At 41.1% G+C, this 27,130-nt stretch overlaps 1 protein-coding gene across 1 annotated transcript in view; it reads left to right on the plus strand.

The window, feature by feature from the left end:
* The window catches only part of LOC309553188 (substance-P receptor), a 409,398-nt gene that overhangs the window by 223,242 nt on the left and 159,026 nt on the right, over positions 1-27,130 (plus strand). Inside the window, exon 2 of the mRNA XM_082254133.1 lies at positions 11,525-11,722. Within this exon, the coding sequence (XP_082110259.1) occupies positions 11,525-11,722 (198 nt within the window). The remainder of the gene's footprint in view (positions 1-11,524; positions 11,723-27,130) is intronic.

Here is a 27,130-nt window from a genome sequence, read left to right on the forward strand (position 1 = left end):
TGAAACAATGGATTTGAAATGACAGAGCTCAATTCTTTTAGGACCCATGAGTGTATATCATCTGTTCCAGGTGCTATATTCACCTTTATTCTGTCTAAATATTTCTGGACCATATACATTTTGAGCCATTGTGGATCATTTGGGGCTGTGTCAATACTATCCCCCTTATGGCCATGAGCTCCCCCATGCTCCTTTGTATATACAGAGCTGAAGAAGGTATTTCATAAATTTGCCTTCTCTTTGTTCCCAGTCACCCACTCCAGATTATTTTATAAAGGGCCTACATGCTCAGTCCTGAGATTTTTACTATTAAATATTCAAATAATTTTTTGGGGTTTGTCCTACTATTGTTTACAATCTGTCGTTCATTTTTGCTTCTTTGATTTCCTTTTCACATATTCTATTATATTCTTTGTAACATTTAAACAATGATAGTGTTCCTTCATTTTTATATTTTTTAAAAGCTCTTTTCTTATTATTTATAGGTTTTCTTTTAACCTTAGCCGTGAGACACATAGGTTTTATTTTTAGTCTTTTAAACTTATTGCTCTTGGGAATATACTTTGCAGTGAGTTTGCATACACTCTTTTTGAAGAATTCCCATTTCTGTTCCGTGGTCATCATTGCCAATATTCCCTCCCAGTCTAAGTCTTGGAGAGCAGCCCCCATACTTGGAAAATTTGCTCTCTTAAAGTTAAGCGTCTTTTAATTTCCAGTATCTGTTTGTTGCTTACAGCTAACATTAAATGAAATCATGTTATGGTCACTGCTACCAAGATGTACTTTTATATGAATATTGGTAATAATCTCTGCATGGTTTGAGATTATCAGGTCTAGCAGAGCATCATTCCTAGTTGGGGCCTCTATGAACCATAAAACTGTCTTGTAAAAGCTTTATACATTTTTGCCCTTTAACTGTTCCAGCAGTGCCATTACTCCAGGTAGTTAAAATCCCCATTATTATCACTGTGCCAGCCCTTGCAGCCTTTTCTATCTGTGCATGGAGCTGAGTCTCCACCTCCTCATTGACACTGGGAAGTCTATAACAAACTCCAATGATTACTTTTGTAGTACGCACACCCATGTGCAGTTTCACCCATAATGCTTTAGCCTCATCACACTCTCCAACAACTAGGTCCTCTTTCACACTCGCAAGTTGTGGTCATGTGCATACTAAAAAAGCCCATAGTCCATCTCAGGATCTATCAAGAGAGGATGACTACATACAGTGGGACGATGGAGAATGAATGTAACCACCCTATAAAAAAAAAGTCATATCACAGCAGCAAAAAGGAAAAAAAGGGAGGTTTGGAGGCAGATGAAAGCAGATGAGAGCTATAGAAGGTACTTTTTGGAATCAAGAATACATACTTAAATAGAATGTTTTTAAATAAGAGTCGAATGCCGCAGATTTTTTCTAAAACTTGAAGCAAACCTCTCGTCACTTTAAAACTAGTAACCTTGCAGCATACACAAGGAGTCAGGCAGCTATAGCTATCTGAATGTGGATTCGCACTTTATACAGGAAAAGTCAAGATTTCCATATAAATCTAGCTGTCTGTATCTCTGGATCTACTGCTCATTTGAAGATGCAGCTTTCACTGATGGTAACCTTTGCATGTCATTTTTTTTCTTTTTTTTTTTGATTATATACTGACTTTGAATTACCTAGGTTTATAGTAGGTTTTCATTAAGAATATGTGAAATATATGAGCTTTTATCTTGACTCCAGTCAATTTAGCAGTTTAGGGGTAAAGCTAAATTCCTGTAGATCTTGATGCAAAATGAGAGCCATGGCTAGTAGAAATGTAATTCTTAATGAAGTTAAACTTGGTAAATATAAGTGGTGTAAGCCTAGCCACACACATGTAGATTTCTCCCTTTTAGCCTTAACAGCATGGATTGCGGAATCTGCAGTGCCCACTTTTGTATTCAAACAGCCGAATACCTGAAAAGTGACTGCGTCTAATTGTTCAGCTGATAATTTTCCACCCGGCTCAGTTTTTAAATGGACTTTTTTTGGAGCCACGTGATACTGACAGGACAACCTAACTTCCTTGACTTCCACCTGGCTGCACTAGGATCCTTGCTTTGAATCTCAACCGCGACACTACCTGCACAGAGTTTGAATGTTCTCCGTGTGCCTGCGTGGGTTTCCTCCAGGCACTCTGATTTTCTCCCACACTCCAAAGACATGCTGGTAGGTTAATAGGGTCCTGTCTAAATTAGCCTAGTAAGTAAATATATATAAATGTGAGTTAGGGACCTTAGAGTGTATTAATAAATAATTTAATGTCTCTTCCATTAGTGCAATGGGAAGCAGAGAGACAAGCATGGTTGAATCAGGTCCTAAGCTGGACCACTGTATGGACCCCATTGGTGGTCATTATATCTTCTACAGCTGTTGTTACACCACTAATACAATTTAAATTCAGTTTTCTAGGCTAATACTCACTGTAACTCCTTCCTCATCTCTTAATGGAGAGGGGTCTTTAGCTCTAGAGGCAGCCATTTATGTTGAGATTTATGCTTTGTCAAGTACTACAACTGATGATGAATGGAGAGAGTCTAGCTGGATGGCACTTATTTATGGATGCTGGGTTCCAGGCATTATAGAGGAAATCTACTTAATTCAATTTACATAATTAACCACCCTTAATTGAGATGATTGGTGTATAGGACGTGCCAGGCATTTTAATGAATATTTCATCGCATATCCAGTGTATAGCAGTGAACAATTAGCAATCACAAAAGGCAAGAAAAATATGTATTGTTACACAACAGTTGTTTCAGCAGCTTATTTTTATACCCTGATGAATGTCCCCTCTTCATTTTATGAATAAATGTTTTTGTATACTATGTCATTAACATAGGTGAGAGCTTCAAAAGAATGCTCTAGAAAACTTTTATTTCACTTTTTATGTTTGTTATTTAGTACATTTAGTGTTATTTAGTACATAGGTCCATATGACCTGATGTGCCTTTCTTACCTCATTGCCTTATGTGTGCTATGCCGTGGCGAGGTACATCAGCAGTCCGCCCCCCCCCTTCTCCCTCCTCTGCTTTATGGCCAGTAAGCAAGCGCAGCACGCTTCAAGCATGCGCAGTAGTGACCCAGCCGTGAAGCCCCAAGGCTTCACAGCCAGGTTCCCTTACCGGTGGTGCCTCAGCTGGGGTGCTGACATCGCTGGATTCCAGGACAGGTAAGTGTCCTAATATTAAAAGTCAGCAGCTTACCAGAACACCGCTTTAAGGAGCTGGGGCTGGGAAGCCATCTGTTAAGTCCTTAACAAAGAGGGGACATCACCAAGTGGCCCCCCATCCCTTATCTATTTATGAACTGTCGAATAGTGGAGGAGGCATTTGGCAGTCTGCCTTTGAGGGCGCTGAACTTTTTTTTAATTTTGGCATGGGGTACCCCTTGAACTCCATACCAGACCCAAAGGGCCTGGTATGGACTGAAGGGGGATGCCATTTTTCTCTTTATTTTTATTTTATTTTTAATAACCAGGTGCCAGCAATTGCAACTGCACGTTCATTTAAATGTCATTTGATTTCTGTTTTTTCCTTTAGAAATGTCATTTTTGCTGCAGCGGGTTGTATACATGTTACAGATTGCACATTTTATTAGCATAAGTGAATAGCAAAAAGTATATAGTAAATGAGGTTTGTTTTCCTCCTGGAAAAAAAAATGATAATGTGATCTTACTGCAAAACTTGGTAAAATGCAAAATTGTTGTTTTCAATCATGTATTTTTTTTAATCACCATTTTTACAACTTACACAGTTTCTAACATGTTTAGTTTAAGTAGATAAACCAGCTAAAACCTGACGTGTTTACAAATTCTATCAGAAAACTTTCCAAATTCAAAAATGTATCTGCAGATCCTTACTGAATTGCATACGTCTGTTAACAGCAGATTGTGGCTGAGACTTGTAAAATGTTGTTGAAGTATTGGCAGTGTCTTTACGGAACATACAAAGTAAGGTACATAAGATGACAGCCAAGCAATGTTCCGTGGAAAAACCTTCCATGTATCAATCTATTTTTACAAGTCCTCACTAGCCACTACCGGTGTTTTTGCCAAAACACTACAGGAATTGTACTTTTCTGGATCAAGCAGAATGGACTGGTTTAAAGGTGTTCTGTGATTTGTAAAATCAAAACTTTAATATTTACTTTTAGCTTTTATCCAATAAAGTTTGCCAGAGATTAGATTAGAGAAAACTAGAGGTTACCAAATGACTTTGTCAGGAGCATTACTTCCGAAGAAAGATTGTGAAATTTGCAACATTATGTTTATTATTTGTAGAACATCATTGAACTTTAGCTTAGTTGTTAATATGGATACAATGTCAACTCTATTGGCAAATGGTTTATTTAACAAGGAATGCATATTAAAACATAGTAGCCCTTAGCAACCAGAAATCTTAGCCTATAGAACTGACTACAAAAAACAGCTATGATCTTATTTGCTTCGGTATACTGTACATCATGCTTTCATACTGTTATTCATGCTGAATAACTTAAACCTCAACTCCAGAAAACTTGAAAATGTTGCCTTGCAATCACCCTGTGCTGCACTGCAAGGTTTAAGTGCTCATTTAGGTGTAGAGGACATGGAAAATAATATTTACTTACCTGATCCTCTGCTCTCCTGTGCCACTAGACTGATCCTCAAAGCATCCCCCATGCTGCAGGTGGAGCAGAGGATCAGGTAAGTAAAAGTTTTTTTTTTTTTTTTTAATGAATCTTTATTTATTTAACATGAGTACAGAGAAGAATAAGACAATAATGACAAAAATGCGGGGGAGGGGTGTTGGCCAAACAGTGCCATACCCCAGGGGGCATAAAAGTGCATCGTGGTATATAACACAGTGAAGAAAGGAGCAACAATTATCAACACAATATAGTGCAAAAACCAGTATTCAATGAAAATAAAGGGCGGCCTGCCGGGTATTACGCGCCACAGTCAACTGCGGACGCCGTGGATCCCAAGGGATGCGAACACAGCCCGGGGGAGCCGCAAGGCAGGGCACACCGCAGGTGGAGGGGGGCGACAGCCTCCATCAGACCTCCCCCGGAGCGGCGCCCCCAACCGTCGCCCCCCCCCCCCGGGCACCCCCAACCACCGCAAACGGGCGGTGTGGGGGTACCCAGTAACAATGGGGGACCACATGGAAGAGCTGCACCACCTTCGGCCAGCTCCATAATTGGAGGTGCCCAAGGAGAAGGAAAAACAACATGACCAACTCTGGCAGACCACCCGAAACATTCATTAAGTCACCCACTCGAGATAGAGTAGACATCATAGAGGGAAGAAGAACAAATTAAATGTTTTTTTTTAATCTGCCCTACAATAAACGATCAGGTAACCCTTGTTGTGCGGGTGCAGCAGGAGGTATTTTCAGCTTTTCTTCTAAAGTTATCTAAAGTACAATGATGATGTGGGAAAAACCCTGTTTTTTTTTGTTTACTGTTTTTTGTTTTTTTATTGGTTGAGCCAGATGGACTTGTGTTTTTTTTTCAACCTGACTTACTAATTAACTATGTAACCCAGGACTCGAGTCCTGCAGGAACGCATGGGAACAGCGTTCCTGTACTTTTTCCACAGCAGGAATGCCGTTCCCGTTACCCCGCGAATCCTGGAGGACTGGCCTTTGTTCTCCCCTCCCTTGGTTCTCCTCCTCCTCCTCCAGTGGCCACTGTAACAAAGTCCCGCCTCCTAGACCGGCTCCAGTGATAGGCGGAACACTGATCCAATGCCGGCAAATTGAATCAATGTGAGGTGTATAATAGGAGCCTGTCTAGGAGGCGGGACTTTGTTACAGCGGCCGGCCGGCCGCTGGAGGAGGAGAGGGACCAAGGACGAGTGTGCGGGGACATTCAAATACAAGATCAGTGAAACTGTGGGTGATCAGGAGGGAAGAGCGCAGCAGGAAGTGTCAGATCCCCAATTTCTACAGAGCCCTAAACTGGGGGAAGGTAGGTACACCATGGGTGTATGTCTGCTGAGCTGATCATTGCATGCCAAGCTGGATCCAGTCTCCCTAATCATGTCATCTGTCATCCTGATATTCAGTGTTGATGACTTGGAGATCAGGCTACAGAAGTGCATGAATGGCAGCTCGTTGTGATGCCTTTCCTTACAGATATGCTGTAATCTCCCAAGCATTGTGAAATACACAGGATCTCTGATGATATGAAGCTTTTCAAGCATTGCCTTATATATTATTACTGGGCAGAAAGATTCCTGTGTGACTACTTGTAGATGCAATCCTCAGGACAGCACAGCATTCTATAATGTGCCTGGATGGTGAACAACAGCATGGAGGCTGCTCTAGGATTCTAATGAGGCAAGGAGACTGAGGATTGCAGGGCTTTTATCTCTGAATTCAGACAAATACACCATAGACAATATTTAGCATTATTTCTTCCTCCAGAGATATTTCCCGTACACAAAACTTTGTTTATGTCAATAATATACATAGATTTACTATTGTAGCCAAATCCTTTATCCAAGCACAAAGATGGAACACATTTACTAACTGCTGCTAATAGCCCCTGTTCACACTGTACACTCACTACTTTACATCGTAGTGTCATTTCTTCAGTGTTGTCACATGAAAAAATATAAAAAAATATTTACAAAAATGTGAGGGTGTACTCACTTTTGTGAGATACTATATATATATATATATATATATATATATATATATATATATATATATATATATATAAACACTTTTTTTTTTTTGAAGTGGGGGGGGGGGGTCTTGGGTGAGTTTCACTTTTTATGCCAGGACTTGACCCCTGATGTAACCCAAACACCCAATCAGGTTACACTTTACACAGAAGATTATGCTTGGTTACTACATGTTTTATGTCCATATTATCATCACTCTTTGCATTATTTTACTGAATAAGCCCAAGTGTCTATCCAGAACTGGTCTTTGGCCCGCACAAATATCATGGTGCACTTGGAGGAGGCAGTAAACCTTGCACTGTCTGCTATAGCTGTCTGTGAGACCCCTTTGCGGCATTGGCTGTTATAATAACAGACTTGGCAAATTTTTCTTCACAATTTTTTCCATGTATAACTTTCTTTGACAACAAAGAGCTAATGCTATCCAAAAAGAATTGTGATGTGCTAAAGTCAAAAAGTCCTTCCCCATTTACCTGGATCTGAGTATGATGTAATCTACTGCAACCAGATTGCAGCGAGCTTCTGATTTGTGGGAAGGATTGGTCTGTTTTCCAGGATTTATTGGGTGTAACCTATTCTCTCTCTGCTTAATGTGCTCCCACTGAGATTCAAACTCACAAGGCAGTTTTGGATTTGATTCGTTTCTTTGGGGAGCTTCTTATTACAAGACAGCAAGGAGCCTACAAGCAGATATAACACATGGATGCAGCTCTGTATACTTTAATCACTTCAATACAGGGCACTTTCACCCCCTTCCTGCCCACGCCAATTTTCAGCTTTTATGCTGTTCCATTTTGAATGACAATTGCGCAGTCATGCAACACTGTACCTAAACCAAATTTTTGTAATTTTTTTTCCACACAAATAGAGCTTTCTTTTGGTGGTATTTGATCACCACAAGGTTTTTTCTTTTTTGCTAAAAAAATGAAAAAACTCAGGCTCGGAAAGAGAGAAGCAACACAAGGAGCCAATTGGCTGTGCTGCAGTACTCAAGAATTTACAAGGAACATGCTGATAGGAGGATGGAGCAGAGTGACAGAGAGATGAGTTCAATAGTCAAAAGCTTGGCAGTGTTGTTTAAAGTATATGCATAGCCAAACACTTTTTGTTTTTATTATGAATAGAGTGGAGAAGGATTAAAATGCTTGCCAGGTTATTATTTTGCTTTATGTCACTGAAGTATTTTCCCTTCACTTTTTGTCTTTGAGACACAACAGGAATTTAGAGGAAATCTTCCAAAGTGAGAGAAATTCCCCTTTTAGATGGTTGCTCCCAGAAAAGATGTCCCCTATAGAAGATTTCCCCTCACCTCTTAGTGGGAACTCTAAAGCCCCGTACACACGCAACGATTATCTGCCGACCGATCGTCTTTTGTCCAGAGTTGTGTTTTGTTGGTTGGAATGTGCCTAGACTGCACATGAATTTTCTCGCCCAACAAAAATCTGCTTCAGAAGTGATGTCATGTGTTGGTTTGTTTTCTTTGTGTTTTCTTCTCTGAGCATGCCCAGACTTGCTCATCAGATTTTTCCCTGTCGAAATCTGTACTGACTGCACGAAAATCGGACGTGTTTTGACGGCGGACAAAAATTTTATAGCCTGCACACCAGATTTTTTTTGGCCGAAAAGTCGGAGTCAGTTGTCGGAAGCATCATACTAACAAGCCGAAAATCGGCAGATCGGACGTTGGACAAAAATTCTTTGCCAATTTTAGACGCGTGTGTACGGGGCTTAAGATTTTGGATTCCCCCTTTTCTATTGGGGGCGATGGTCATCAGCTCAAATAGAGAAGAGGAATCTCCCCAATGGTGACTCAGACAACAGTAAAGTGTTACTAAACCCAGATCCTACATTCACTATATCTGGTCTCCTACAGTACACAAAACACGGAAATGCAATTATTTTAGTAAATATAAACTGATAAATAACTTTTCTCATTAGCAGTATATATCAATTAGAGCAATCTTGGGCCTTGTATCAGTGAGTGCTGGAAGTTTGTAGGAGGAGTTTTAATTTCTTCCACCATTATCCCATTAGGCTTCAAGACCCTTAATTCTTAATTCTGATTGGCTCTGTGCTGATCACATGTACTCTCCCAAGAAAAAAAAATCATCCTTCAATCAAGATGTGACATCCCACCCACTGTGTTCTTTTTTAATTACTGGGCATGGAGGAGGAGGGAGGGACTTGGCTGTTATTTAGGATCTGTAAACACACCCAAATGTGTGATGTTAATACCATGTGACCTGAATAGCTCAGCTAAAACCAGGAAATGGCCTCCGAGCAATAGAGACCAAACTGAGCATGTGCAGCTGAACTACACTCACTCTGCTTACCTGGACTTGTCCAGAGTGAACTTACAGGAGAGAGCAAATCTGTGCATACAGGATCACACAGCCTACACAATGCAGAGGATTAATCACTTAATGTTTTGTCTAGTGATACACTTTAAAGCAGTATTAACCACTTTACCACCGAAGGATTTTCCTGCCTTACGTCCAGGCCACTTTTTGCAACTTGGCACTGCACGACTTTAACTGACAATTGCGCGGTCATGCAACGCCGTACCCAAACGAAATTTACGTCCTTTTTTTCCCACAAACAGAGCTTCCTTTTGGTGGTATTTGATCACCTCTGCGCTTTTCATTTTTTGCGATATTAATAAAAAAAGAGCGAAAATTTTGCAAAAAAATTGACATTTTCTACTTTGACAGTTAAAAAATATCCAATATATTAAATTTTTGTCATATATTTAGGCCAAAATGTATTTAGCTACATGTCTTTGACAAGAAAATCCTCAATGAGCGTATTTTTAACCTCTTTAAGACCGGAAGATTTTACCCCATTCCTGACCAGGCTATATTTTGCGATTCAGCACTGCGTTACTTTAACGGACAATTGCACGGTCGTGCGCTGCTGTACCCAAATTAAATTTATGTCCTTTTTTCCCCCACAAATAGAGCTTTCTTTTGGTGGTATTTGATCACCAGTGCGATTTTTTAATTTTTGAAAAAAAGAGCGACAATTTTGAAAAAAAAAATATGTTTTACATTCTGATATATAACATTCCCAAAAAAAATTTCAAAATCAAAATTTTTTAACATTTTAGGGCAATTTGTTTTCTGCTACATATTTTTGGTAAAAAAAATCATAATAAGCGTATTTTGATTGGTTTGCGCAAAAGTTATCGCGTTTACTAACTACCGGAAAGATTTGTCATTTTTATTGTTTATTTATTTTTACTAGTAATGGCGGCGATCTGCGATTTTTTTTGCGGGACTGCGACATTGCGGCGGACAGATCGGACCCCTAACTGACATTGTTGACACTTTTGGAGGTACGAGTGACATTACTACAGTAATCAGTGCTATAAATATGCACTGTTGCTGTAATAATGACACTGGCAGGGAAGGGGTTAACTTTATTGGTGATCAAGGGGTTAAATGTATGCCTCATGCTTACTGACATGTGTGGGGAGGGAATTGTGTGATACAGACACAGATAGCAGGTTCAGAGATGCTGAATCCTGTAATCTGTGACTGTCTGTCACAGGAGATCCGCCCGCTTTGTTCACACAAGTGGGCGGATTTCCACACTCGATCCCAGACGATCAGGGAAGAGCGGCGGTGATCACCGCCTCTCCTCCCCTGGCCGACTCCCGCTGTGTCTGAATACAGCGGGAGCGAGCCTCCGGCCGAGAGAGGGCGTTGTCCAGGGACGTAGGTCTACGTCGCTGGACGATAACGAGCCACTTTGCCGCCGTACCAGCTCAGTGAGCGGTCAACAAGTGGTTAAACTCGCCGCCTGGTATGTAAATAAACATTAGGGCAATCGGTGAAGTCTCCACAATATTCAACGCTTTATCAACTCAAATATGTTATCATCAAATATTTTTGGCTTACTTTAATTTCTTTGTATGCCTGCAGAAGCTGGCCCCAAAATGGTTCCTCTCTTCCGCATCAAATGCTCTATTGCTCCCGCCCTCTTTCTATGCTGCTGGCCTGTAATCTCACGCATTCGCAGTAGGATTTGGCAAAGCTTCAGGAACCCGGCCAAGAATCAGCACTCTGCTGAGTCTGCTAAAGATGATAGGATGGCCGGACTCCTTATGTTATGGCACACTGATCATGCCGTGGATGCTGGTAACATCAATAAAGAAGAAATTGGGCTACATTTTTTGAAAGTGTGGAAGGTATAAAAGACATGGAACAGGATGAAATACTTCACACTAATTATATTGCACAAAACGATGCATTGAGAGTTTACTACCGCTTTAAAATTAACACACAGGGCTGCACTATGTTGCAGGGCTGTGTAAATCTTGGGACTGGGTGGACAGAAATGCCAATTATTAGAACAACCAGTCAATAATCTCAGTGCTGCAGGGACTACTTGTTCAAGGTAAGAAAGCTTGTAGGTTAGATATATGAAAAATAATGCCCTCTCCGGAGGTCTGGCCCCAGGAGCTGGGCTATAAGCAGGAAGCCAGGTGAATTCACTGGCATTGTGATAATCTGATTACTGTTCAATACTGTCAGATGGCATTGCACTTCTGCTATATTTGGATTAGAGTCCAATGTAAACATAATTTAACATAGCATTTTCTTAGAGCTAGTTCTGCTGATTGCACACCTGCTCAGTTGAGCCAAGAAAGAAAACGTTCTAATTTGTTAACAGATACGGTAAGGTACATATGAGCACACAGTGTGTCTGTTGCAGATGTGTATCCAAGATCAGTAATCTGTTCCTTATTAAGAAAACCAATAATAATACATAAAACAAGTGATAGTTTACTTACCTGAGTTTGTGTTCCTTTACAGGTATATGGCCATCATCCACCCCCTAAAACCAAGACTATCTGCCACTGCCACCAAGATAGTCATCTGTGTGATCTGGAGCTTCTCCTTCTGTATGGCATTTCCCATGGGGTTCTACGCAAGTGTGTACCCTTTGGAGGGACGAGACGTCTGCTATCTCGATTGGCCCGAACCTGAGGGGAACAGAAAGTATGAGCAAGTGTGAGTATACACGTGATCCTGGAAATGGTGTTTAATTCTTATTCAATTTTTGTCATAATCATACCATGGATTTTATGATCATTCTGATATGAGGATGTAAAGTTTGGGGTCTAATGCCAATTTCAGGAGAGAAGGTCCTTGAAATCGGAATGAGGTCAGAAATGTTCCAAAGAAATATGAATCTTGGGGTTTAAAATGCAGATGCACATTGAAGACAGGGAACTATTGGGGTCAGATGACAATAAATGTATTGGGAATTCAATTAGATAAAACACTCACAAGTTGACCCCCTACTGAGGAAGTCTAGCGTCCTATTGACCGATGACGCAACGCGTATAGGGGGCGGAGACTTCACCAGCAACCAGGAAGCCGTCAGCCAGCTCGGATTAGACACAGAGACAAGCATTCTATATGCACTAGTTATTAGTGCTCTTTCATGTGATTGTTTTATCTAATTGAATTCCCAATAAATTTATTGTTATACGGTGAGCATTAGATCCTGTGCTTCTTTGTTTTTTATGCCAAAACGAAACCATGATGGGAATACTGTTCCAGTGTATTTCTTGTTCAAACTACTAAGCAGCAGTGATCTTATTGAGTCCAGTAAGGAAAAAAAGCTTTTAACCCCCGCCTATTTGACCAGGTGGTGACACACAGGTCTAAGCTTCAGGTGAGAGGCCAATTGTTTGAGTGGTGGTGGTGGAAGCATACAGACTTATCCTCAAGCACCTTTTCCAAGCATCTTTTGCACAGGCTTTTGCACAAGTTTTTTGGACTTTTCATTAATTTTTGTTTACATGTGTCTACTTTATTAATTTAATTGGCACCTTGTTATTATACTATTAGCACTTTATTGGCACCTTGTCAATATAGTTGTGCATTTCAAGCACCTTATTTTTATTTTTAAGATTGCACAGATATATGCACTTTAACACCTAGTCACTTAGTGCACTTTACCTGGTTTTATTTCTGGTTAATTAATCACTTAGCGCTTTACCGTTATTGTTTTGTGATTTGGATTACTTTGCAGTGGTATCTGCTTATTTTTACACTTTATATTTTTAATATTAGGGAATTATTTGTGCCGATAAAATTCACTTTGCACCTTAACATAAAATATGCCCATTAGAGTGCCCCTTAACATAAAATATGCCCATTATAGTGACCCTTGACATAAAATATGCCCATCAGCGTGACCCTTAGCATTCCTAGCATTAATTATGCCCATCAGCGTGACCCTTAGAATAAAATTTGCCCATCAGCATGACCCTTAACATAAAATAAGGGGCACGCTGATGGGCACATTTTATGTTAGGGGGCACTCTGATGGGCTTATTTTATGTTAGGGGGCACTCTGAGGGGCACATTTTATGTTAAGGGGCACGCTGCTGATGGGCAAAACAAAACGTGTCCATCAGCACATCAGCATTGCTCTTAACATAAAATATGCCCATTAGAGTGCCCCTTAACATAAAATATGCCTATTAGAGTGCCCCTAACATAAAATGTGCCCATCAGCATGTCCCTTAACATAAAATAAGGGGCACGCTGATGGGCACATTTTATGTTAGGGGGCACTCTGATGGGTATATTTTTTTTTATGGGGCACTCTAATGAGCACAACAAAATATGCCCATCAGTCTGCACACTTTATAAAACTTTCTCATAAGCTTTAAGAAGTGCAGCTATTGCATTAAACCACATTACTCTCTCTCTTAACATGTGCCCCACATACCTTTAGGGCAGGAGTCTGCAAGCTGTGCAAGGAGCCAAGCCAGGAGCTGCGAGCAGTGAGCAGCAGGGGGGCGGGACATGCACATAATGTCACACCCCAACTCGCTGCCCGGCTGAGAGGGAACCACAGTCAGGAGCAGGGGGGCGGGGCGCACACGTGACGTCACACCCTACTCGCGGCCCGGCTGGGAGTGAGTCGGGAACCGCAGTAAGGAGGGGGCGTGGCGCGCACAGGACGTCACTGCGGAAGCATCATGCGGTCCGTCCTTGGACCGCGGGCCACCATTTAGTGATGGCTGTTATATTGTATGATATAATGTTGAAAATAATAGTCCCACTAGCAGCGCCCAAATATAATATCATGTGCATACATAATCACCTAACATAAACCACTGTGCCCTCATATGTATACATATACAAAACTATGAACTGAATAGTGCTTTAACAAATTCCACTGCGAGTGTCTTGTGACAGACAAAGAAGGAGCAGTCCACAAAACAGTCCAATAAAAAGAAGAAGAATCGTGATAATATGACGATCCAGTTAGATTCCAGTGCCAACTGAATAGAGAAACACCCAAAAGGTCCACCACCTCTGTGCTCCACTCCCCTCAGCCAGGACACTCACCATAAAACATCCACTAAATGCACGTACATACAGTAGAAACCACTTGCAAAGCACATCAATCAAAGATGCGGATGATCCAGACATAGTGTGATATAAAACGCTGGAGTCCAGAACACTGTGGGTGGCAAGACACCTCCGCTCATCCGATCGATCATCTGGTACGTCGTGTAACCACACCACTGACACGTTTCGTCTCTTCCTGACTTTGTCAAAGGGGGTGTCCCTTGATGTGCTTTGCAAGTGGTTTCTAGTGGTTTCTATGTACGTGCATTTAGTGGATCTTTTATGGAATAAAAGTGTTTTACGTTATTGCACTAGTGGGTCTTCCCTCTTTTTTACATGATATGAGCGGAATGGTGGCTTGATAATTACCAGGGACCCAGTATTTCCTGCATCCTGTGCCGTGGTGGAATACCTGAGTGTGATTAGCCTGATCCAAGAGAGTGGAGGGCATTAAGTGGGGGTGAGTGTCCTGGCTAAGGGGAGTGGAGCACAGAGGTGGTGGACCTTTTGGGTGTTTCTCTATTCAGTTGGCACTGGAATCTCACTGGATCATCATATTATTACTATTCTTCTTCTTTTTTATTGGACTGTTTTGTGGACTGCTCCTTCTTTGTCTGTCACAAGACACTCACAGTGGAATTTGTTAAAGCACTATTCAGTTCCTAGTTTTGTATATGTATACATATGAGGGCACAGTGGTTTATGTTAGGTGATTATGTATGCACATGATATTCTATTTGGGCGCTGCTAGTGGGACATTTTTTTCACTATTATTTTCAAGTTGTATTTATTTAAGCGGCAGCACAGACATTCATTTATTTCTATATATATTTATATTTATATATACATTTTGTTCACGTTTCTGACGCAGGATCAGTAAACAAGCGTGAGAGTCTGCCATATATATATATATATATATATATGATATAATGTTATTTCAATAAAGAGACTTTTTTCTGATTAAAAAAAAAAAAAACTAGGGAGAACACTACTTGACCGGACTTCTGCAGGGCACTTGACAATTGCAGTAAAGTGCAAAAAAATGCACGAGTTTATGCAATGCACATTGACACACCTGCTCTATGTGGACTGTGGTGCCATTCGCTGTAAGTGGCACCCCATTGAATTGTACAGTATAGTCCAATGCAGGTTGCTAAATAAAGAGTTGTGTTTTTGTAAATCCCTTATCGAGCATTAGCAGCCCATTCATAATCAATAGGCTGCCTTAACCCGAACCATTTAAAGCACTGCAATCAATCACTAAAGTGTGAATCATTACTCATATTTAAAAATAAATAATAAAAAAAAAACACCACTTTTAGATATATTAACAAGAAATGCAGTTTTACAGTGACACATAATCGTGACATTATGTTTCAAGGTTTACATGAACCACAAAGGACTAAGCATGAATACATTTGTAAATCACCATAATTCATGTGATTAATAACACATACAAAGACAGTCAAAGTATTGCAGACACCCTATAAATATATTTTAAATGAAATGGAATGTCAGTAAACAGCAAATTGCCAATTGGTACAGCTTCCTTTCACCCTAATTTCATTGCAAAATATAAAATCAATAACCTTTAACTCCCCCAATTTGGATATAGCATTGCCTTACAGGTGCTATATCTTTGTAAGTTTTTCCAAGCTCATGTTATTTCAGAAGGTGTGCTGATTAAAAGACCCAAGGTGCCAAGTTTTATCAGTCATTATTTTAAATCCTGCCTGTGAATGTCTTCTGTGTGATAATAAAAAAACATCACCCATTGGTGCGATTGTTATTAAGTCCTCGCTCTATGCTCTTCCACAATACCCTTATCTGCAATTATCTGCTGGCCTCTCTCACTGTGCTTCTAAAGAGAGGGATCCTGTCCAAGCATGCATCTTTACTAATGGCTCATTGAAAGGCAGGTTTGCTTATTGCTCTGAGATATTAAAGCAATAAATTACATTTCCTTTCTATTTGTTTGTCACCTAGCATCTACAGGTCTGTTTCCAGAGACAAGCCGTAATGCACAACATAGGCCTTATAAATATGACATTTTTACTGGAAATAGATTCTGAAAGCAAGAACCGGATTGTTCATTCTGCAGACTGCATAAAGCATGTCTTATTTATTAGGGAACCCACAGCTGCAACCAGTGGTGGATTAGGTATGGCAGGGGCCCCAGGCTGTTTTCAATTCATGTTATTTCCCTCCCTTAGGCCAGGTTCCCACTGGTGCGACATACGCTCCGACTTTGGTAGCACATGTCGCATGACGTGTATAAATCAATGGTTCCCTATGAGAGCCATCTTAACAGGTCTGACTTGTGTCGGTCCGACTTTGAAAAAAGTTCCTGCACTATTTTGGTCTGACTTGGGCACGATTTCAGCCCATTGATTTAAATGTAAGTGGCATCCAAGTTGGATCATCATCTTAAATGATCCAACTTGTGGCATGCGACCTGTGCTCTGAGGATCTTGAAGGGAAACCCCATGCCAAAAAATAAAACAAAAAAAAAAAAATGGCGTGGGGTTCCCCCTCAATTTCATACCAGGCCCTTTGAATCTGGTATGGATCTTTAGGGGGAACCCCATGCCAAAGTAAAAAAAAACAAAAAAAGGCGTGGGGTCCCCCCCAAGACCATACTAAACCCTTCAGGCTGGTATAGATTTTCAGGGGAACCCCCAGACAAAAATAAAAAAGCAGTGTGGGGTCCCCTCCAAATTCTATACCAGACCCTTATCCGAGCATGCAGAACAGCAGTTAAGAAAAGGGGGAAATGAGTGAGCCCCCCCTCCTGGACCATACAAGGCCACATGCCCTCAACAAAGGGGGTGCTTTGGGACAGGTGGGACTCTGCACCTCCCACCCCAAAGCATCTTGTCCCTATGTTGATGGGGACAAGGCCTGGGTGGTGGTTGTGGGGGTTTGTGGGCAGGGGGCATATTGAAATCTGTAAGCTTCCTTTAACAATGGGTCCCCCAGATAACAGCCCCCTATGTGAATGAGTATGGGGTACAATGTACCCCTACTTTTTCACCCAAATAAGTGTCAAAAATAAATAAAAACTGTTCACAGGTTTTTGTCAAAGTCCTTTTTAAAAAATGAAGAATGTCCCCCATCGTAGCTCCAACGTGTATTCTTTCTCCTGTGATGTCTTCTCCCTCTGGCTCTTCTCCCCCCGATGATGCCTTCTTCCTCTGGTTCTTCTGCCAGTTCTTCTCCCTCTGCTGATATCTTCTTCCTCTGCTTCTTCTGCTGGTTATTCTCCCTCCGCTGATGTCTTCTCCCGATGCTAGCTCCCGCTGTTGTGTTAGATCTGGTATCTGCCATTTCTTTTTTAGCCATGGGACACGGCTAGCCAGTGAAGTCATCTGGAGTTCCCGCCCCCTTGTGACGTCACTACCCGTCATGTGACGTCAGAAGGGGGCAGCACCACCGGGTGACATAACCAAGTGGCACTTCCCTTTGCCTAAAAAGAGCTGTCTAAGCTGAAGAGCGGCATACGGTTGGTAGCCTCACAAGAGGAGGAAGCGTTTTTGAATTTTTTTGAATTTTTTTCTTTTTTTCGGTTTCATGATTGACGATGAATTTACATCAAGGGACACTATTTTTTCTTTTTAATAAAGGACTTGTCAAAAACTGTGTTCTGTGGTTTCTACTTTTTTACACTTTTTTGGTGAATGGGTAGGGGTACTATGTACCCGATACCCATTCACATGGGGGGGGGGGATCTGGGGAACTCCTTGTTAAAGGGGGCTTCCAGATTCTGATAAGCCCCCCACCTGCAGACCCCAACAACTACAGCCCAGGGCTGTCAGAAAGAGGCCCTGGGCCACCCCAAAGCACCCACCCCATGTTGAGGAAAAGCGGCCTGGTATGGTTCAGGAGGGGTGCGCTCACTAGTCCTGCCTTTCCTGGCTTGCCAGGCTGCATGCTCGGGTATGGTATGGATTTAGGGGGGACTCTACAGCATTTTTTTTAACATTTTGCCGTGGAATTCCCCTTAAAACCTGTACCAGACCCAAAGGGCCTGATATAGATTTTGGGGGGGACCCCATGCCATTATATTTTTAATTCTGTCATAGGGTTCCCCTTAACTATCTAAATACAGGGCACTTTAAACCCCTTCCTGTCTAGACCAATTTTCAGCTTTCAGTGCTCATTGGCATCTATGGGAAATATTGGTCAGCTTAACATGGCACAGCTCCCGGTCTTTAACATTGGCGTCTATGGGAAATATTGGACAGCTTGGCATAGCACTGCTCCCAATCTTTAACATTGCCGTCTATGGGAAAAATTGGCCAGCTTGGCATAGCACTGCTCCCTGTCTTTAACATTGGCGTGTGTGGGAAATATTGGTCATCTTGGCATGGCACTGCTCCTGAACTATAAGTGACAGGGAAACAAAACTTGGGGAGCACTGAGAGGGGACCCAGGACTAGAACATATCTATAGACTTTAGTATGCCTGTACACTATACTGAATGCACTAAACTAACTCAACACACTATCCACTAACTACCTGCCTAATCTCTATTGTAACACACTATACACGGCTGCCGTGTAAGCAGCAGCCTAATATAGTGTGGGGCGAGGACTTAGCCCCTGAGCCATGATTGGCTAAAGGCACCCTGCCTTTGTCCAATCATGGCTCTGACAGGACATTGTGCTCTGATTGGCCAAAGAATACAGGTCAGGTGCATGCTTTGGCCAATCATCAGCAATCAATGCACTGCAACAACGCAGTGCATTATGGGGCACTCATCGGTGGGCAAACTTCACGCTGAGCGCCCCATTTGTTTGTATGTTCTGCGAACACACAAACAGCTGATGTTTGAGTCGAACTTACGTTCGACTCAAACACAGAGCCCATCCCTATTGGGCATCATACTTTTTTTTTAACACTCGTTAATGAAAAAAAAGATTAATAATTAGGTCTCCAACTGTCGCTGACCTGGATATTTTTTTTGTTGATGAACTAAGGCCTCCTCCTATCTGATATTTTCAAGACTGTTGAATACCTGGGCTCCTGCTACATGCTGTGGATCTTTCCACTGCACACTACAACAAGGCAATGTATTTTAGTATAGTAGCAGCCTGGGGGAGTTACCACAATGTCCAGTGGGGGATCACCTAACATAACATCTGACATGCCTCCAACACATTCACAAATATGTTGGAAGCACAAGAGTCATACGTGTAACTCTGCAACAGAATGAAGATTCTTTAACTGCAAGATTTAGTTTATTAAAAAAAGAGTATAGTTGCAGGGTAGTTTTAAAAAAATACAGTAACAAGGTATTTAAACCCCTTCACAACCACCTATGCCATTAAAGCAGCAGCAAAAGCATGTACTTTAATGCCCACATGCCGCATATGCATCGCTGGGTGGCCAATGTTTATGTTCTAAGAGCTGGCTCACAGCACACTCCCAGCACAAAAACTGAGCCATCAAAGACAGCTCTCAGTCTGGACTTAAAATTAATAGTCAGGACTGGCTTCTGATCTTGTGACCACTGTCACAGTGGTCACATGATCGCAGATCCTTCCTGCCCCATAACTATTTAGAGGACACTGGGTGGGCAGAAAGGGGTACATTTTTAGAAAGCATGTTTTATAAATAAAAATAACCACTGTTTTAAGCTATCATGATTACTCATTACATAGCACAGTATACTCAATAGGGCCAGACAGAAACAGTCTGGTAAAGTACAGCTAAATGCTTCTGTAGGACAGTCTAAATAAGTCCCAGATACAGTTACTATGGGATGCACAAGCCTTAGAAAACAAATAAAAACGTTACCTTCGCTGACTGAGCCAAATCACCCTTCATTTGTGTCTCCCAGGCTCCCCTCCCAGACACTGCAGCTCACAGTAGAATGGGTTCAGTGACAGAGGCAACGCTGTCAATCCAGAAGGCAGTGGGCAGGACTGGGTGGGCAGGTATTTGTGGGATTTTGCAGGGGGCTAGAGTAAAACTTTAGGATCAGATTCCCTTAAAATGTTGTTGGAGATATGGTATTTTAATAGGAGATCCTAGTTCTTCTTTTACCTCATCAAAATTGATATTATGCAGAAGATATGCTAATAATACAGGTCGCAAATATGTATGTCAGTACAGGGCTGTTGCTAGGGTTGTGAAAAAACTTGGGACAATCCCTGGACATACCAGAGAGCAATAAGTTGAGGTATGCATAATGTGCTGTGATTAACAGCGTACATGTCTACATCATGTTTAAACAAAACCATAGCCTATTCGCTGTATACACTGCACACAAGTGAAGCCTCACAGGCACATAAACCTAATAAATTTAACAAAAAATTAATTACATATTCTTTTCTGCTTACAGAATATAGATAGAGAATTAACATTTTGTATGAGCCTGGCTTAAAAAAGAACTTCATTCAAACAGTTGAGGTATACAGTAAACCCCCGTTATATCGTGGTTCAGTTTTTGCGGTCCCGGCTTATTGTGTTTTTTTTCTGTAAGACCTATTAATATTATTTTACTAATTAAATCATTGTTAATTAAATATTTTTGTGTTTCTATTGCTCTTGCTCTGTCTCTCAGTATATTTTATGTGTTTAAATTAGTTTCTATTGTTTTAAAAGTGTGTTTAAAGACCTTAAAATGCTTTTACACGTACAGTGACAGTTATAAAAACATGCCTAGAGTGTATTTAAATAGGCTCTTTCTATTTTGTGGATTTTCACTTTTCGCGGGTGGGTCCTGAACGTAACCCCCACGATAGAGGGGTGTTTACTGTACTTAGCAACCAACAACTGTTGAAACTACGAGGGGCATTCTAGGACTTTTAATTTGACAGGTATAAAAAGGGATGCTAGCGTGGTGGTACTGCACTCAGTTAAGTGGCAAGTGTGTCCTATTACTGATAGGCGGTGCACACGTGTATCAGGCCAGTCCAAAGACTGTTAATTAAGATGTCAGACAACAGTGTTAGTCCCGGTTTGACGTGAATGCCCCTTGTATAAATGTAATATACAGCACAGCTTACAAAGTACAGCAGGCAAGAATATGCAGCATAAAACATAGTTGGGAGAATTCATAAAGGGACAGCTACATAAATCTGTTGGTACCCACAATAAGTTTGTAAGGTATAGCATAGTTTACAAAGTGCAGCTATACTGTCTGTACACAGTAGGGTTTTTTTTTAAAGGGTAACTCCACTTTCGTGGGGAAAAATAATAGCAAGTAAAGAAAAAAACAATCTAGCGTATACAATTTTGACACAAATCATATTGTAATTGAATGTTATTAAAAATTATCATTCCTTTACAATCTGCAGCTGTTGTATTTTCTCAAATATGGCTACCTGGAGCTGTTCTGTACACAGAATGCATACTGAGCACACCCCAGAAACATAATTTCCTGCTTGTGTGATTGGCTCACCAATTTTCCCAGAAGTCTGCCTATGATACAAGTCAGATTTCTGGCATCCCCTGCAACAAAAATGCCATTTTTGGTGAGATACTCCCAATAGGAACACATCTAAAGGGATGCAGGCCAAGCAGATTTTCTCATTAGAGCTTTGGTGCTGCCACAGCTGATAGATAATTATGAAACCACTCCCATTTGACCCACTAAGCACAGAGGCACAGAGGAACAAACATGGATTTCTTCAGAATAACAAAAGGTAGGACTCTGCAAAAAAAGTTTGTTATAACCCCTGCAATGTACATAGATCACCCAGAGGGGAATGTTTTTTTCTCAGCAAAAGTGGAGTTACGCTTTAAATAAAAATAACAAACATGGCTAGACTTACCTGCTATACTTACCTGCTCTGTGCAATCCTGTTCTTCTGGGGCCTTCCAACCGGTACTCCAGGCCCCTCCTCTTCATTGGGTGCCCCCACAGAAAGCTGCTTGCTCCTGAGTCCTGCTGCTGCATCCATTGACACAGACAGTGGGACTCTACCCCACCCCTTGCTCCCATGTCACTGGATTTGATTGGGCTCAGGTAATGCATTAAGATAAGAAGCCTTATGTGTGTAGCAGCTCCCCTCAGCCCCCTAATACTTACCTGAGCCCATCTCGATACAGTGATGTGGCAGGAGTATCTCGGCTGCCCGGGACTCTCCCTCCTCATTGGTTGATACTGCAGGGTGGCGCCATTGGCTCCCACTGCTGTCAATCAAAGTCAGTGAGCCAATCAGGAGAGAGAGGAGATGGGGCTGGGCCATGGCCCCGTGTCTGAATGGACACAGGGAGCTGAGGCTTGGGTGCCCCCACAGCAAGTCGCTTACTGTAGGGGCACTCAACAGGAGGGAGGGGCCAGGAGAGCCGAAGAGGGACCAGAGAAAAGGAGGATCTGGGCTGATCAGTGCAAAACCACTTTGCAGAGCGGGTAAGTATAACATGTTTGTTATTTTTAACAAAAAAAACTCGAGATTTTAGTATCGACTTTAACTTTAGAGCTGTGTCAGTGCATGAAGTATCCACATGTTGCGGCTTACCGTTAAGTAATCCTTTGAAGATGGGCACCATTAGGTGCCCTGAGAAGTGCAGACCCCACATTGTAATTTGCCTTTGGCTTTTCTGCAGTGGGATTCTGTATATGCAAACTCGTTCTTTATTGCCTTTTTTAAATATTTTTTTCCACATTTGTCTGAAGACCAAGCAATGAATTGTTGAGAAAAATATAATACAACCAAGGGTGCTTGAGCATTTACAGCACCAGTTTTTCCTTCCATTATTTTTCTTTAATTGAAGAAAATGAAAACTGTGGGAAGATAAGGTAATAGTTGTAATCACCTCTGGCTGTGTTATAGATTGCCTCAATCCTTGTCACTGTCACTTTTGTTGGACAGCTTGGTTTGCTGCTAGTGTGGATATATATGTTATTAAAGACATGTGAGATAAAAAAAAAAATCATATTTTATCATTACAATTATTAACTGCATACAGTTAACTTAATACTATTTTTTTTGTATTGTGATAATTTAAAGACCAGGCTGTAACTATCTCAACAAACCTGACACGTATTGTAAAATCATTTTTCATGTAACTTACATCTTGCTAACTGAATAAGGAACTGTCAGGGGGCCAGGAAAGTTAAGCTGGTGCTATTCATCGCATTTATCGATTTATGATTCAACTTGAGATAATGAAATAATGTTCTCCTCATAGTGCAGTTTTCCAATAAGTTGATACTTACATTACACTATACAGTATACAGTGCCTTGAAAAAGTATTCATACCCCTTGAAATTTTCCACATTTTGTCAGGTTACAACCAAAAACGTAAATGTATTTCGTTGGGATTTTATGTGATAGACCAACATAAAGTGGCACATAATTGTGAAGTGGAAGGAAAATGATAAATGGTTTTCAATTTTTTTATAAATAAATATCTAAAAAGTGTGGCGTGCATTTGTGTTCAGCCCCCCGAAGTCAATACTTTGTAGAATCACCTTTCACTGCAATTACAGAAGCAAGTCTTTTTTGTGTATGTCCCTACCAGCTTTGCACATCTGGAGAGTAACATTTTTGCCCATTCTTCTTTGCAAAATAGCTTAAGCTCTGTCAGATTGGATGGACAGCAATCTTCAAGTCTTGCCACAGATTCTGAATTGGATTTAGGTCTGGACTTCGACTCGGACAATTCTAAACCATTCCATTGTAGCTCTGGTTGTATCTTTAGGGTCATTGTCCTGCTGGAAGGTGAACCTTTGCCCCAGTCTCAAGTCATAGCGTTTTGCTTTTAGGCCAAAAAGTTAAATTTTGTTCTTATCTGACATAAGCACCTTCTTCCACATGTTTGCCGTATCCCCCACATGGCTTCTCGCAAACTGCAAAGGGGACTTCTAATGACTTACTTTCAACAATTGCTTTTTTCTTACTACTCTTTCATAAAGGCCTTTTCTTACTACTCTTTCATAATATATATATATATATTGTTTGGGGGTTCTAAGTAATTTTCTAGCAAAAAAAGTTGATTTTTACATGTAGGAGTGAAGTGTCAGAATGGTCCCGGATGGAAAGTAGTTAAAGTTTATGTTACCATAAATATTTGTTTTTCTATGTGTGTGTTCACATACTGTATGTGTACAATATATAAATCATAGTCTCAATCATTTTAATGTACTTCTTCCAATTGAAGTACCTGGTTGATCCTGCCAGTCACATTTCTTCTGTGTTCTAAACTGACTACAAAAGGTATAGAAGCTGATCTGTGTTATTCTGGTCAGTTTCCATCCTTTGGCTTGCTATTCAGAGGTACAGGACACTGTGCAGACACATAGCATGCCTGTATTGGGTAGATACCATGACCCCCTTTTTAACCTTGTAAAAAAGGTTAATAAAGATAATTTCTGAAACTAAGTTAAAACAGTTATGCTGCCTGCATAGTTATAATTGTTTTAGAAAGTGTCTATAAATGTCATTGTAAAACATTTATCCCAAAGAAACAAAACTGTTGCTGTAACTGCTAAAAAAAGCATGAGATGGATTTGGCTTCAATTAGTGCATCTAAATCTGCTTGTACATCTCACACTCCCCTCCCTCCTTACTGATAATACTGGTGTTCAAAGGTGTCTCTGTTGTACCATCATCCATAGTGGGGGCATCTTAAACTCTTACCACCCAGCCTATTGTAACATGATGGCTTGGTGGGAGCACTGTTGTTCTGTGGCTCTCATATGACCTCTCTGCCTTGGCATAAATATCCAATATTTCCTGTTCTTCTGAGATATTAAGAAAAAGTCCACACAGCCTATCAAGCCTCAGTTATGACTAAGGCCTGATAGGCTGAAATGCGTCAAATGGTTTTATATACGTTTGTACACTGTGGTTTCTAAATAAAAATGAGAATTTCTTAAGAGCAACAACTGATGTGCGGATCATCTTTCTATATCATCAACTCAGCTAAATGAGTGTGGATCGAGTGCCCGGAAGCTCTATCATTAGCACGTTATATGGGTAGCAGCACTGATTCTTCTGTTTACAAGGTCCACACATAGTCTTTTTATTTTCAGATTAGGTAAAAAATAAAACTTTTGCCCCGAAAAGTAATAAGTATAGGAGCACCCTGCATGTTGTAAGAGTAGTTTACATTTTAGTTTGTATGGCAAACCTGGCCTCAGGTACAAGTTTGTACTCTAGCCTCATGTAGTGAAATGAGGCACTGCTCAATACCTCGCACAGCACTACACATTATTCGGTATTCCCTCAAAGAAATTCTGAATGGTGTGACAATAAATCTGCAACAACTCTCTCTACAACCATCCAATGGCTTTAGGCAATGCTGGCTAACTTCACTAGAGCTATTAATCCTGGAGGCCCCAGGAAGTTGACTCTTAGAAGGTAAACCATAGATCAGTGGTTACTGAATTGTGAGGTGTAGGGAGCCTCAACACTTGCCCAAAAAACAACCACTCAAAGTATTTATGTAATGCAACAGAAGACTGTCAGAAACTGCAGATTTACTGGAGGAGATGGTTAGTGAGTGCAGACATGCCACAGTTGGAGACTGGAAACCTGCTTGAGATAAAAGTCAGAGTGGGGAAGTGTTCTGTGAGACTGCTAGAAATCACTGCTCTTACAGCCACTCACATTACTGGGTTCTGCAAAGGGAAGCACAGAAAAGGCCAACGGTCTGCAGGTTGCGCATCAAGGCCATACTGTAAATCAGGGATCCTCAAACTACGGCCCTCCAGCTGTTGCGGAACTACACATCCCATGAGGCATTGTAAAACTCTGACATTCACAGATATGGCCAGGCATGATGGGAATTGTTGTTCCTGAACAACTGGAAGGCCATAGTTTGAAGACCCCTGCTGTAAATAGACCCCCATAAAATCTCACAGTGGTATAGTCTGAGGAGGTACTCATACTTGATATTGGACAACCTTAACTCAGCCAAGCTTTGTCAATATGAACGCTTGTTAGGCTGTGTGGGTGAATCTGGGCTAGGCTGTTGACCTGGGCCTGTCTGAATTCTCATAGTGTGTTTGATTCTAGGTGAAACAGCTATTTTAGAAGCTCTGTATTATTATTTTCCCAGGTACATCCGACGTCAATTGGAATGACTAACACAGTACAAGTGAGATGCTTGTGACAAATCCTCTTTACAAACAGTACCTCTATTGTATCTGGTGATTATGTAAAGTTCTAAATATGGTAAATAATTTACAGTGGGTACGGAAAGTATTCAGACCCCCTTAAATTTTTCACTCTTTGTTATATTTCAGCCATTTGCTAAAATCATTTAAGTTCATTCTTCTTCCTCATGAATGTACACATAGCACCCCATACTGACAGAAAAACACAGAATTGTTGACATTGTTGCAGATTTATTAAAAAAGAAAAACTGAAATATCACATGGTCCTAAGTATTCAGACCCTTTGCTGTGACACTCATATATTTAACTCAGGTGCTTTCCATTTCGTCTGATCATCCTTGAGATGGTTCTACACCTTCATTTGAGTCCAGCTGTGTTTGATTATACTGATTGGACTTGATTAGGAAAGCCACACACCTGTCTATATAAGACCTTCCAGATCACAATGCATGTCAGAGCAAATGAGAATCATGAGGTCAAAGGAACTGCCTGAAGTGCTCAGAGACAGAATTGTGGCAAGGCACAGATCTGGCCAAGGTTACAAAAAGATTTCTGCTGCACTTAAGGTTCCTAAGAGCACAGTGGCCTCCATAATCCTCAAATGGAATACGTTTGGGACGACCAGAACCCTTCCTAGAGCTGGCGTCCGGCCAAACTGAGCTATCGGGGGAGAAGAGCCTTGGTGAGAGAGGTAAAGAAGAACCCAAAGATCACTGTGGCTGAGCTCCAGAGATGCAGTCAGGAGATGGGAGAAAGTTGTAGAAAGTCAACCATCACTGCAGCCCTCCACCAGTCGGGGCTTTATGGCAGAGTGGCCCGACGGAAGCCTCTCCTCAGTGTAAGACACATGAAAGCCCGCATGAAGTTTGCTAAAAAACACCTGAAGGACTCCAAGATGGTGAGAAATAAGATTCTCTGGTCTGATGAGACCAAAATAGAACTTTTTGGCCTTAATTCTAAGCGGTATG

The sequence above is a fragment of the Pelophylax lessonae genome (genome assembly GCF_965119305.1).
Source record: "Pelophylax lessonae genome assembly, chromosome: 4".
NCBI classification, from domain to species: domain Eukaryota; kingdom Metazoa; phylum Chordata; class Amphibia; order Anura; family Ranidae; genus Pelophylax; species Pelophylax lessonae.